The sequence below is a fragment of the Musca vetustissima genome, unplaced genomic scaffold (assembly GCF_032173495.1).
Source record: "Musca vetustissima isolate MV318-11 ecotype Yass unplaced genomic scaffold, APGP_CSIRO_Mvet_v1 utg5396, whole genome shotgun sequence".
In the NCBI taxonomy this organism is placed as follows: Eukaryota; Metazoa; Arthropoda; class Insecta; order Diptera; family Muscidae; genus Musca; species Musca vetustissima.
The window spans coordinates 107708-122548 of record NW_026876638.1 but is presented as its reverse complement, the minus strand read 5'-3'; the positions used below and the strand labels follow the sequence as shown (position 1 = coordinate 122548).

At 35.7% G+C, this 14841-nt stretch overlaps 1 protein-coding gene across 1 annotated transcript; it reads right to left on the bottom strand.

The window, feature by feature from the left end:
• Positions 1-2369: 2369 nt before the first annotated feature.
• Positions 2370-5179, bottom strand: LOC133321194 (zinc finger protein 124-like). Its single transcript, XM_061530281.1, has 4 exons — positions 4865-5179; positions 4566-4751; positions 3382-3683; positions 2370-3207 (listed from the first exon to the last, which is right to left on the bottom strand). Exons 1-4 carry the CDS (start codon positions 5177-5179, stop codon positions 2370-2372), a joined length of 1641 nt encoding a protein of 546 aa, XP_061386265.1.
• Between the last annotated feature and the right edge of the window lie 9662 nt (positions 5180-14841).

The window sequence follows — 14841 nt, the reverse complement described above, 5'->3', positions numbered from 1 at the left end:
TCAATATTGTCATTCGGATTGTAATAACCCGAAATATTCACATACATTAATACTACTTCTAGGATGTTTGGTTTTGAAAAAGGAATACATCGGTCTACTTTTTAGTTTAGCTCTCATATAACGGTGCCCCCAAATTTTCGATATGATGAGGATTTTTGACATGTTTTCAACCGAATTGGCTGTAATTTGCTACGTTTGGTTCTCATTTGGTATCAAATCATTCTACCGAAAATAATCAATAGTGGTCCACTTTTTAGTGGGGCCACCATATAATCATACCCCCAAATATTCGGTATTATGAGGATTTTTGTTACGTTTTTCAACCGAATTGTCTGTAATTTGGTACGTTTGGTTCTCATTGGGTATCAAATCTTCCTAACGTAAATGATTAATATTCGTCCCCTTTTTAGGGTACCCCCCATATAACGGTACCCCTCATTATTCAGTATTTTTTGGGTTTTAGACACGTTTTTCAAAATAATCAGCTGTTATTTGGTATTTTGGATTCACTTTAGCTATCAGATCTGTCTACGAAAAAATATCAATATTGGTCCATGTTTCGGGGTAGCCCCCATATAGCGGTACCATCCCAATATTCGGTATTTTGAGGTTTTTGGACACATTTTTCTACCTAGTTGCTTGTAATTTGTTATTTTGTGTTGTGGTATGGTAGTAAATCTTCATACTAACAATTATCAATATTGATCCGGTTCTTAGGGAAGCCCTCATATAGCGTTACACCCCAAAGATCGGTATTTTGGGGAGTTTGACCATGTGTTTCAACCAATTTGGGTGTAATTTAATATTTGGTATTCTTATTGAATAGAAAATGCCCTTACCAAAAATTAACAATATTGGTCGATGTTTCCGGTTAGCCCCCATATATTGGCAATCTCCATTATTCGGAATTTTTGGGGGGCTTTGAGCACATTTTTCAACCGAATTGGCTCTAATTTAATTTTTAAGGGTTCATATGAGGTGTCAACCAAATTAGCTGTAATTTCATATTTTGGATTATTATTGAGTAGAACATGTCCCTACCAAAAAAACAACATATACCAATGTTTCCGGGTAGCCCCCGTATAATGGTAACCCCCATTACCAGAAAAAATTGACCAGAAAAAATTGACCTATATTTATAATTTTTAGGGGAGAGATTAGCTACCCAATAAGAACTCAAAGTGTTAAATTACAGCCAATTCGGTTGAAAACTACGATCAAAACCCCCATAATACTGAAAATTAGAGGGTACCGTTATATGAGGGCTACCAAAAAATGGACCTATATGTATAATGTTTTGTGAAGACATTTAGTACCCAATAGGAAACCCTATGCAGCAAATTTCAGCGAATTCGGTTAAAAACGCGCTCAAGAACCCCAAAATATGGAAAATTGGTGGGTACCCTTATATGGGAGCTAAGCCTAAACGTGGACCGATATATCCCATCTTCGAACTTGACCTGCCTGCAAACAAGAGACGACTCTGTGCAAAATTTTGGCGATCTATCTCAACTCGTTTAGACGCTAGAGTGATTACAACAAACGGACGGACGGACAGATGGACATGCTTAGATCGTCTTAGAATTTTTAAATTGGGGTTTTTGGCACATTTTTCAACCGAATTGGCTCTAATTTAATATTTCAAGTTCTCATGAGGTGTCAACATTTTCAATATTCGTTTAGGATTTCGTGTAGATCCTATATAACGGTGTCGGCTCATTTTTTTCGGTATTTTAAAGGCTTTAGCCGCATTTTCCAACCGATGTGAAAGACGCCTTTGAAAGACCCTTGAAAAAAATTTAAGAAATCTACGCCTTTGAAAGACCCTTGAAAATAATTTTTAAGAAATCTACGCCTTTGGCAGACCATTGAAAATGATTTGTAAAAAACCTACGCCTTAGGAAGAACCGTAAATAAATATTTTTAAAATATCTACGCCCATGGTACAATTATAAAAGGTAACAGCAAATCCCAGCTGATTTGATTCCAACGTAATACTAGTGTCAATATAAATTTGACAAATTATGTTTTTAAAAATCACCCAACAGGAAAATTGGGAACGCATACAATTTGAAATTGTTCTTTATTAATGTGCTCCCGTATTCAATTTACTCAATCTGCCTGCTGGGAAAGTTTGAGGAAGCAAATCTTTCTTGAAGGAATTACTCGCTATTCCCAGCATTGTCATATGTGTTACACACATATATGGCAATGGCTCAATTAAAGGAAAGATGTGGAAGCGATAGAAATATAAATTTGATAGATTTTCATTCATGTTTTTCAATTTTTATTATCTAATAATAATATATTATATAATACTATTCTATATATATATATATATATACATTATATAAATTCTTCTTCTTCAATTATACCACCTCCTCGGGTCGTTCATATCTTTGATTACCATGCGTTCTCATATGTTGATGAAGGCCAATTTTCAATTTAAAACTTTTACCACACAGCGAACACGCAAATTTCCTTATATCTTCATGCGTCACAAGATGCTGCTGTAATGTCTTTTTCGTAATGAAAGCCTTACCACATGTTTCACATTTAAATTCCCGTATTTGTTTATGCGACCGGATATGATCATCCAGTTTACCTTTGCTATAGAATCCCTTCGAACATGTCGGACAATGATGTAAATAGTTCTTCTCGTGACGTCTTTTGTGACAGGTAAACGTTTGCAGATGACGAAAAGATACACCGCAAATTTCACAACAAAATGGTTTGGAACCCGTATGCGAACGCATATGTATCCGCAGATCATATGAATTAATGAATTTTTTACCACATTCCTGACAAACATCCTCCAAATCGTTCATGTGACGACGGGCATGTAAAACATAGGTGCTGACGACTTTAAATTCTTTCTGGCATAGGGAACATTTCATCGGCATGGAACCATCATGTTGGGATTTGTGTATTTTATAACTTTGGGCGTTCTTATTTTCCGTATTGCATTGAGGACATTTAAAGGGTCCCACATGATCATAAAGAAACAACATATGTTTATAGTATGAAACGTGTTTTTTGTTGTTCGCCTGAGAGCAATTCTCATTTTTAATATCTAAACGTTTCTCTTTCGAAAATTTCTGGTGTATAAATTGCAAATAGTCCTTTAATTGATCTTCATCAATACCCCAATTCAATTCGGCGTTGACAGTTTGTAGCATTTCTTCAATTGCCTCTTTGCGTTTATTTCTACAACAATGTTCAATAAGATCGGTATTCCATAAATTCGGATATCGTTCATAAATGGCTAATAGTTGGGTAATTTGTTTACTTTTTAAATCACAATGTGGTATTTTTAATTTAACATTGGGTTTGGCTGTTTGGTAAATGGGTCCCAAAAATTCCAATTCCTTTATGAACCACAATGGATTTTCATCCATTTTGGATGCTTCCTGTGAACGTTGGTATCGTCGATGTAAATATTTTATGATTTTTTCAATTTGTATTATTGTCATATCAATTTGGTATTGATTCTTCAAATCTTTTCTCATTTCTTTCAAATACATTTCTTTGGATTTCTTTAGGTTTTTCGTTTTAACATTCGGATTCCACAGTCCATCTTGTTGTTTATATAATTCAATAAATAATATTAGATTTTCTTGTGACTTGATGAAGTTTTGAATAAATGCGCTGATTGAAGGGGTATTATCTTCAGAGGCCGTCGACTAAAATGGAAATAAATTATTAACCAATAAAGCTCTTAAAGTACGGAACGGGTCTTTATAAAGACCAACTGGTCTTGACAAAGACAGATGGTCTCTATACAAACCAATTAGTCTTTATAAAGACCGATGGTCTCCATATAGACCAATTGGTCTTTATAAAGACCGATGGTCTCCATATAGACCAATTGGTCTTTATAAAGACCGATGGTCTCCATATAGACCAATTGGTCTTTATAAAGACCGATGGTCTCCATATAGACCAATTGGTCTTTATAAAGACCGATGGTCTCCATATAGACCAATTGGTCTTTATAAAGACCAATTGGTCTTTATAAAGACCGTTGGTCTCTATAAAGACCAATTGGTCTTTATAAAGACCGTTGGTCTCTATAAAGACCAATTGGTCTTTATAAAGACCGTTGGTCTGTCTAAAGACCGATGGTCTCTATACAAACCAATTGGTCTGTCTAAAGACCGATGATCTCTATACAGACCACTTGGTCTGTCTAAAGACCGATGGTCTCTATACAGACCACTTGGTCTGTCTAAAGACCGATGGTCTCTATACAGACCAATTGGTCTTTATAAAGACCGATGGTCTCTATACAGACCAATTGGTCTTTATAAAGACCGATGGTCTCTATACAGACCAATTGGTCTTTATAAAGACCGATGGTCTCTATACAGACCAATTGGTCTTTATAAAGACCGATGGTCTCTATACAGACCAATTGGTCCTAATAAAGACCGGTGTTCTCTATACAGAATATTTGATCTATATAAAGTCCGGTGGTATTTATACAGAATATTTAGACATGATTTTCGTCTTTTTATACTATGATGGAGGATATAAAGATTATTTTAAACCATAAGGCAGCATACCTCATTATCATATTCAATATTCCCAATTTCCATTTCATTATTCAATTCATCTTCATTGTCTTCCTCTTCTTTGGGTTCCTTTACATCATCATCTAGAAATTCCATAGACGGTTGTTTTTCCAGTGTTACTTTATCATCTTCAGGCTCAGAGTCAAATGGCTTACTAACAATGAGGTTTAATGGGTCCTGGAGATAAAATAAATAATTCATAATTAGGGATCATTCGTAAATAAAATAAAATCGATTAAGGCAACAAATTCCCTTCCACACACTCCCTAGTAAACCTGCCCAATACTTACTTTTCCTTCTCGCATATTTTGGCCTTTCTGTGCATCTTCAAACTTCACATCCTCATCAGCACGAAGTTCACCGTCATCTTCAATATTACTTTCAATGGCATAACTAATTTCCGGTTTTTCATCGGAGTCCTCCACATTACCTCCACCACCACATACCACTGCATCACAATGGATAATGCAGGGTAGCATAAATGATTCCTCCAGCTCAAAATATTGATCATGTACACATTTTAAAATATATTGATAATTATGATTTATTGGTTTGGGTGATTTTAGAACTACACCAATTTGTATATATTCCAAATATTCAGTCATTTTAGGCAGCAGCTTCTTAATTTAAATTTATTTTAATACATTTGTTTATTTTCTTAATATATTTTGAGGGGTATGTTAAGTGTGCTTTGTTTACATTTTATTGCATGGTACCCAGACTGAACGTTAGGGTTATGACTTTTTTGTATCAAAATATTATATTTTGATAAGTTTTTACACATGGCAGAATGTAGTCTCATTTGAAAATTTGATCATGGCAACCCTTATTAATTTGGAACTCATCTATCAATATCAATATTTTCATTTAAATTTTGAAAGCTGAATACTGTCAAAGGCAAAATTATAAAAAAAAATTGAAACATATGACTGCATGAGACTACCTTGTACAATTATGCCATGTCTTTACCATTGCACAATGAATAGGTAGTCCATTTAGAGCAGCTGATGTCTTGATTAACTGTCAAAGTGGTCAATTTTACTTGAATTCGATGTGCAATGCAGCCAACTTTTTGAAATATTATAAGGAAAATTTTGACAGATAATCGAGACAAAAAAATGTTTTTATTTTTATACATCACCTTATTATTGCATCATGGTCTGTACCATGGTCTAATAATAAGGTCATCCAGAGAGACCAGCTGGTTATCAGCTGCCACTTCATTATGAACACCTAAACAAAGTCAAAAATTTTGACTATAGATTTGACAGACAAACAGAATACAGCTGTTTTGCGATTTCGATTGCTACCTGGGTGACTTTTTTAATAGATCTTGGTCCAAACTTTTGACATTAGATTTGAGAAAAAACAGCTGACTTTGACACCCAGCAAGCGGTAACTTATAAATAGATCTTGGCCTGGACTGTCAAATGAAAATATATTTTGTATATTACTTTGAATACTATGTCAAATAAATTGAAATTTATTCAAATTTAATTAAATACTTTTTTTATTCACCCCAAGTTTTTCTGCCTTGTATTATTGTACCATAAAAGAAATCATAAACTTTCATTAATTTTTCACGTTTTTAGTTTTGGAAAAATGTCAAATAAAAACAACAACCTGTTGCGTATATTTATATTTAAAAAAAGAAGCCACTACCAAGGTCCTATAATACAATTAGTTTTTCTGGAATCCCCATTAATTTTAGATATTTTTAATGTCAACTTCATGGTGGAGGATATAGAATGTTTGGGCCAATCGAAACTAGCACTTTTCTCCGGAAAAGACACCAAAAAGATCCTAAGCTTTGTTAAAATTTTGAAAAGGGTAAAATGACCAATTTTCTACACTCTTTTCCACTCCTTTCTTTTGGGGTATCAAGGATGAGCACATTGGACAAATGTCTCTGAGTGAACGGATGTGAATGACAGCCGTACCAACCTACTGCCCTGAAAGTGTAGGAACTATTCTTTAAATTTATATTTAACACAATGAGTGCATTGGGTAATGCTTTGTCAATTTCGCAATATAATAAATAAATAATAACAATAAAAAAGTCGTACCATAAATAACAAGACTAAAATCAGACCATTACCTTGCAATGTTTTATATTAATTTAAGTATTTTATAATTTAACAAAATTTGTATTTGTCTATCATACATAAATATTTATATTACATACTAGATTAAATTAGAATGTTATATTTGAGAAAAATTATTATCCAATATATACTATTAATTATGTATCTATATACATTCTTCTTCTTTCTTGGGTGTTCGGCGAAGTGCCGGTTTTTTTATGATTTCTCTACTCTCTTACTTTGCGTCAATTTTCCCGCCATTTCCTCCCTATGTTTTTTCATATGCCTGTATATATTCAATTTATTTTTATATTCTTTTCCACAAACTGGGCAGGTAAACTCCTGACCCTCTTTGTGTGTAATCATATGTTGTTTCAGTGTGCTTTTATTTCGATACGCCTTATCGCACATTGTACAGGCGAAATCTTTCGTTTCCTTGTGCGTATTCAAATGGTAAACGAGACCATGCTTTTCATAAAATCCCTTCGAACAAATCGGACATATATGACGATAGTTTTGCTCATGTTTCATTTTATGAACCCGAAAGGCACTGTGGCGGCAAAATGCAGCTCCACAAATGCCGCATACATATGGTTTGACACTGCTGTGGATGCGCATGTGTAGCCGTAAATTGTGATTATTCAAAAAACGTTTACCGCACTGTTTGCACACAGAATTGAAATCATTCATATGCCGACGAACATGATCAACATAAGGATTCACCTTTGTGAAACCTTGATTGCATGTGGAGCATAAAAATGGTGTGCTGCCATCATGACTGGATTTATGAGCTTTTAACGCCAATGGATTCCACACTACTTTATCGCACTCTGGACACTCGTACGGTGCCACATAATCAAGAAGATATTGCATATACTGGAAATATTCCGACTGAGGTGTTTGATGGGAATCTAGTTTTTGCAAGCGTTTTTGTTTCGTGCAATGCATGTGGACATTGCTGAGATAGTATTTCAATTCATTTTTCCCAAGTTTTATAAACATTTCACACTCTAAGAATTGTTGCATATTTTCCAAAGCCTCCAAACGTTTATTGTGGCAACAATATTCATTTAAATCGCTGTTCCAGAGACATGGCAGTGTCTCATATGTCTGTAGAATCTGTATTATTTGTTGAGGATTTAATTTGTGTTTACCAATTTCGGTTATGGACATATATTTACTTGGCAATGGCATGAAACGTAAATGGTCATAGAACCAGTCGGGTTTTATAATGGTATTTGTGGCTAGTTTATATTGTAAACATAAATATGCCACTATGGCTTTTGTCTGTTCTATAGATAGTATCGTAGATGTTTCCCTTTTAACCTCAGATGAAATTTGTTGTAAATATTTTGACCTATCGTTGTCGTTAATACTATCGATTAGTTCGGGATTCCATATTTGTGGTTGAAATTTGAAAGCCTTTATAAAAGCCAAAGCATTTGGTTTGTTATTCATAAAATCTTCTACGAATTTAGCATATGGGCCTTCTTCAATGTCGGTAACCTGAAAATGTGAAAACGGGGTTTATCTTCAAAGTATAATTTTGTTAAGTTTTTGCATAGCTTACCTCCTCCTCCGCCTCTTCCTCGTCTTCTTCTTCTTGCGTTAAATTTTCTTCTACACTAAGTGTTTCGCATTGTAACATTAGATCCGAGTTATCGTTATCTTCTTGTAATGCGACATTGTCATCATCATCAATATATTCCGCTTTCATATCACATGTTATATATTCTAAGGGATCCTTTTAAAAAAATAAAGCTAAAAATTTAAGAACTGAAACTGTCCTTGTAACATTACAAACTTTAATACCTGATAATCATTAGCGTAGGCTACAGATTCCTTGCTCGCAACTGGTTCCTCCACAAGACCATCCTGCATGTACATATCACTTCTATGGATATTCGGCATTAATGATTCGTGTTTAACAATAACTTCCTCGTTCAGACCTGTATCTTCTGGCGGATTTACATTGTCCACCATTAACATATCATCCTTATCCATACCATAGTCCACTGGCTCATTTTTAACAATCGGTTCGTCAGCTTCTACTCTATAACGTTGAGTTGATGGACCTTCTTCCTCCACTATATAATATAATTCCTTAACGCCGCTGGATAAATGAGTATTTCTCCAATGGGTTATAAGTTTCTTTAATCCCTTTATATATTCATCACAATCCAGACATTTTAAGATATATTGAGTTTTGTTTTCCAACGATGGTGCTAATAGCACCTCTCCACATTTTATGAAATTGCTATAATCACCCATGTTTTTGGGACACCGCCTTTAGTTTATTGCAAGAGTTTGGAACAACTCTAGTTTAGTAAAAACGATCAAATTTTTCTGAAATTTTTTCCAGAGGTAGGTATTTTTACCCTAATTATGGGGATATCTTTTTTTCTTGGGGGACGTACCCGGTTACCCGGTTATTTGACCCGGAAGTTCGGGTACGGGTACCCGGTTATATCCGGTTCTACGGATCCGTTTAATATAATATGGGTATCATTTTAAAGGTTATAAAAATACCTTTCCATTGAGTGGTAATATGATGGGGTTATCTCAAACCATTTTGGGGATATAGTCAAAAAACTGGGTTTTGGTCCCCGATTTTTTTGAAAAACTCCCTAAAAGTCGAACTTGGGTCCATTATAGTCCCTCTCCAAACAGGACCCAAATGATAGACCACAATTTGCCCTTTCCAAAATGGTGCGATATGTGGCTGTATCTGTTGTGGATCAAAAGATATGGGCCTTAGAACCCTATAAAACAAGGAAAATCTTTCTACATGACAGAATCTCCTTTTAAATAGCATGGTGTTTTTTGGGTGACCGGCCTTCGGCCGGGGATTTAAGACTTTCTCCTATGGACAGATGCCAACACCGGCTAACGCGGCAGAAACTCCTTCTAAATAAAATATTTTCTTGTGTAGCCGGCCTTCGGCCGGGTATTTACCACTTTCTCCTATGGACAACTTCCTACACCGGCTACGCGACAGAATCTCTTGTTAAATGGAATATTTTTTTGGGTGACCGGCCTTCGGCCGGGGATTTAAGACTTTCTCCTATGGACAGATGCCAACACCGGCTAACGCGGCAAAAAATCCTTCTAAATAGAATATTTTTTTGTGTAGCCGGCCTTCGGCCGGGTATTTACCACTTTCTCCTATGGACAGATACCAACACCGGCTACGCAACAGAATCTCTTGTTAAATGGAATACTTTTTTGGGTGACCGGCCTTCGGCCGGGGATTTTAGACTTTCTCCTATGGACAGATGCCAACACCGGCTAACGCGGCAAAAAATCCTTCTAAATAGAATATTTTTTTGTGTAGCGGGCCTTCGGCCGGGTATTTACCACTTTCTCCTATGGACAGCTTCCTACACCGGCTACGCGACAGAATCTCTTGTTAAATGGAATATTTTTTTGGGTGACCGGCCTTCGGCCGGGGATTTAAGACTTTCTCCTATGGACAGATGCCAACACCGGCTAACGCGGCAGAAAATCCTTCTAAATAGAATATTTTTTGTGTAGCCGGCCTTCGGCCGGGTATTTACCACTTTCTCCTATGGACAGCTTCCTACACCGGCTACGCGACAGAATCTCTTGTTAAATGGAATATTTTTTTGGGTGACCGGCCTTCGGCCGGGGATTTAAGACTTTCTCCTATGGACAGATGCCAACACCGGCTAACGCGGCAGAAAATCCTTCTAAATAGAATATTTTTTGTGTAGCCGGCCTTCGGCCGGGATTTAAGACTTTCTCCTATGGACAGATACCAACACCGGCTACGCGACAGAATTTTCTTGTTTTTGTAGGGTTCTAAGGCCCATATCTTTTGATCCACAACAGATACAGCCACATATCGCACCATTTTGGAAAGGGCAAATTGTGGTCTATCATTTGAGTTTGGGTTAGAGAGGTACTATAATGGGCCCAAGTTCGACTTTTAGGGAGTTTTTCAAAAAAATCGGGGACCAAAACCCAGTTTTTTGACTATATCTCCAAAATGGTTTGAGATAACCCCATCATATTACCACTCAATGGAAAGGTATTTTTATAACCTTTAAAATGATACCCATATTATATTAACCGGATCCGTAGAACCGGATATAACCGGGTACCCGTACCCGAACTTCCGGGTCAAATAACCGGGTAACCGGGTACGTCCCCCAAGAAAAAAAGATATCCCCATAATTAGGGTAAAAATACCTACCTCTGGAAAAAATTTCAGAAAAATCTGATCGTTTTTACTAAACTAGAGTTAAGCCCTGCAGTATTGTGAATTGTTTTACATAAGGTATGTTCGTTTAATCCATAATTTGTACAAATTGTTACGGGATGACAAGATCTATTAATAAGGTCACCCAGCAAGCGAAAATCAGCTGTATTTTTTTGTCAAGTCTAATGTCAAAAATATATACTTTTTTTACGTTTTCATCATGGCAGTCAATTCACAATAATATATTGTGACAGAAAATTTAAGAAGTCTGGATCTTTTGAAAAAAAACTTTCCTAAACTCCACAAAATTCCGATTCCGGAGGTACCTTTACATGGGAACTGTACGGAAAATGTAGCCAATTTTAATAATTTTTGGTGGGAAGATTTGGTACCAAAATACCAACTTTTAGGCAATTTGGTTGGAAAATGTACCCAAGCTTCCCAGAGTATAGAAATTCCGCAGGTACCATTGTATGGGGCTACCTTAAAAAGTTGATCAATATTGATAATTTTTGGTATATAGATTTGCTACCTAAAGAGAACCCGAATTATCAAATTATGGCCAATTCTGTTGGAAAACTGTCCCAAAAATCCCCAGCATATCGAAAATCGACAGGCATTGCTATAAAAACTTGTAAAATTTGTAGATTCCTGCAGGTTCTGGAACGGAGTTTATGGTTATTTTTTCGAATTCAATATATTTTGACAAAGAATGTAGATATCAGCTTCCCCTACAGGATGACTTAATGCATAGACATTGGGTCAAATGATATGGTCGTCCGCTAAGGCCAGATGATTTCATCCAAGCTGTCAAAATGCTTTCAATTTTGACATTACCGTATGAATTTTGACATTACGAAGTTTAAATCAAAATTGCCGATAATATTCCCTTCTTTCACGACCTGTTTAATATATCTTGGTTCTGTCAGGATTTGTGTTGTGAAGGATTTGTGTGGCAATATGCCACCTTATTAATAGATCTTGATATCTCCTTTCTCTCGAAAAGAGAGTTCGACAAATATGTGGAAAGAAATCATTAGGTTCGTTCGTTGACTCAATAACTTGTACAAATATTTCAAAATATTGTTCCTATACAGAAAAAAAAAACAATAAATATTATATTTAAATAGCTTGAACGCTTTTTTATTTTTTTCTCTTCAGCAAAGTTATTTTATAGAGAACAAAAAATACACATTAATTTAATTGTTGTTGTTGTCGTAGCACCCCTATTGCTTTTACACAATGGGCTGAGGTGACAGACGTTGGCCGAGTAAGACTCGGGTCGTTTCGGATCGTAGACCCCTCTGTCGTGGAAACGATTAATTTAATTGTGGTTCCTTGCGGCGATGTGTCTTCATATGATGATATACACCCAAACGATTTTTAAACATTTTACCACAAAGTTCACATGGATGTTTAAGCTCTGTTTCATGCGTCAGTATATGGGCCTTCAGTGTACTCTTTGTCTTATATCCCTTACCGCATATTTTACATATACGATTACGTTCCCCCTTATGTATATCCATATGGTTATTCAGCTCATCCTTCGAATAGAATTGCCTTGGGCATATGGTACAACTGTGACAATATAACTTTTTGTGACGTCTGGTGTGCAGCAGCAGGGCATTGCTGTGACGAAATGATGCACCACAAATTTCACAACAATATGGTTTAACACCGGTATGGATGCGCATATGTAAACGCAAATCAGCATCTCGTATGAAACGTTTACCACATTCCTTACATTCGACAGGTAAATCGTCCATATGTCTGCGACAATGCTGCATATAAGGTTCCACACTGCCATAGGGTTTGCCACATATCTTACATGGTATAGTTTCGTCTTGGCCTTGATGACCGTTAAGATGCATTCTAAATCTTAACGCATGTACAATTCTTTTATTACACGTTGGACATTCAAATGGGGGCACATGATCACGCAGATAATCCATGCAATCATAATATTCGGATATTTGTTCGGGATCGGCATTTTTCATTTCCAAACGCTTCTGTTTGCCATAAAACATGTTGATGTCGTTAATATATCGCTTCAATTCAATTATATCCGTTTGCAGATTCAGTTTAGTCTGTATGACTTGTTGCATTTGTTGTAGGGCCTCATCACGTTTGTTGTTGCACACATACTCCACTAAATCGCTATCCCATAAGTAAGGAAATTGTTTGTAGATTTCGAGCATTTGTAGAATTTGTGATTTCTTTAGAGTGTGTGTACCCAGTTCATTGATGCTGGCATTAACAGTGGACGATGGCAAAAAGCTTAAATATTCGACAAACCATTCTGGCGGAGTCTTATTGCCCGTACTGGCATACAGGCCTGCAATTCTATGTTTTGCACGTAAATATGTAATAATATCACGTATTTGATCCAAAGTTAATTTTACTTTAATTTTACTGTGAAGTTCTGTGGATATTTCTTCTAGGTAATCAATTCTTTGTTGTTTGGAAAGTTGTGTGTACATTCCAATTTCCCAGAGATTTTTCTTATTTTTGAATACCTCGATAAATGCTCTGACATTTGGTTTGGAGGTGAAAAAATCACGTACGAATTTATAGCCTCTGGAGGTGTTATATTTGACTTTGAATTTATTTTTCTACAAAAATATAATTTTTTTAAGTATTTTTACGAAAATGTGCACAATTATCAAATTACCTTATTTTTGTTGCCCGATTCATTTGAATCCTGTTGACTATCGTCGTCGATTTGTAATGTATCCTCAATATTACTATAATTGCTATGCTCATCATCATCATTATCAATCTGATAATCGTCATCTTCATCTTCTGGAATTTCATTATTTTCAGCTAACTCATCATATTCGTTTTCAGGTTTTTGAAATTCAGCCTCAATTTCCTCTTCAATCTCTTTTGTATCCTCTAAATAGATCTCTGTTTGATTGTATGCAGCATTTTCCTCTTCAAGTCCGAAATCATTATCACATTCAATAATATAATGTTCTCCGAAATTCAAGGATGCCTATAAAATAGATTAAAAAAATTCACAATTTAATTCGAGTTCTTAATGGGCAATTATGTACAATTTTGAAATAAATTCATTAACGGGCTGCATACTTTAAGCTGGGGCTTAAAACTTGCATATGGGACTGCTTTGTAAGCATTAAAAGGGAAACAAATTACGCCACTGTATTAATATTGAAATAATAAATGAACTGAATAATTCTAAAATTATTCAAATAAAATTGGCTTGAAATTGGACACTGAATACTACTTTATCATCTTTTGATGTGTTAATGTTGAAAATGTTTACTACGGAGAAAGATCTCATCACCCACCACCAACACACCCTATATACAAACAAGCACTTAGACATTGTTTGCACGAGGTCTTGTAATACCTGATCTTCATCGATGTACTCCACGATTTCCTTTTCTTTTTTAATTTCCTTTTTTACAGGCTGCTCTTTCTTGACAACTTCCTGTTTAATTGTTGCATCGAGTCCATCTTCATCCACATCCGATTCCTGGCTATCACTGTAATGCCGCTGCCAATGCGGAATGAATCGTTGCAAGTCTATTGTATTGTAAATCTAGTAGATTCATGCAGTACGGGAACAGTCCAATATATGAATTAAATCTCCATGTAAAACTGAGAGATATATCCAAATCCATAAATGTATTCAAAAACTTAATAAACGTATATATTTTTAGAAGTAGACATAGATAACGAATAATAGATTCTTGCAGGTTCTGGATCAAGTCTTATCTAGTAGAAATTATGAACACTGGGTGGTAATAATTGCTCAAATATCAGGGAATTTAGGTTTGGGATGTGCAGTCACTAACTGTGACAGCAGGTCTCGGAGACCGTCTGGTCCACTGTGATCATCCAAGAAAGATATGGTCAGATCTGTAGGGGGGAAAGGGGATCGAGATCGAGAAGGAAATAAGAGGAGATAGATACTAAATAGTGTCGATGATTGTAG

Excerpts from the sequence above, each read along its gene's own strand:
- LOC133321194 (XM_061530281.1), bottom strand. The coding sequence starts at position 5,179 with ATGACTGAATATTTGGAATATATACAAATTGGTGTAGTTCTAAAATCA. Across the intron at positions 3,684-4,565 it reads ATATTGAATATGATAATGAG|TCGACGGCCTCTGAAGATAA; the intron begins GTATGCTGCCTT and ends TTTCCATTTTAG. Across the intron at positions 3,208-3,381 it reads AAAATGGATGAAAATCCATT|AAATAAACGCAAAGAGGCAA; the intron begins GTGGTTCATAAA and ends ACATTGTTGTAG.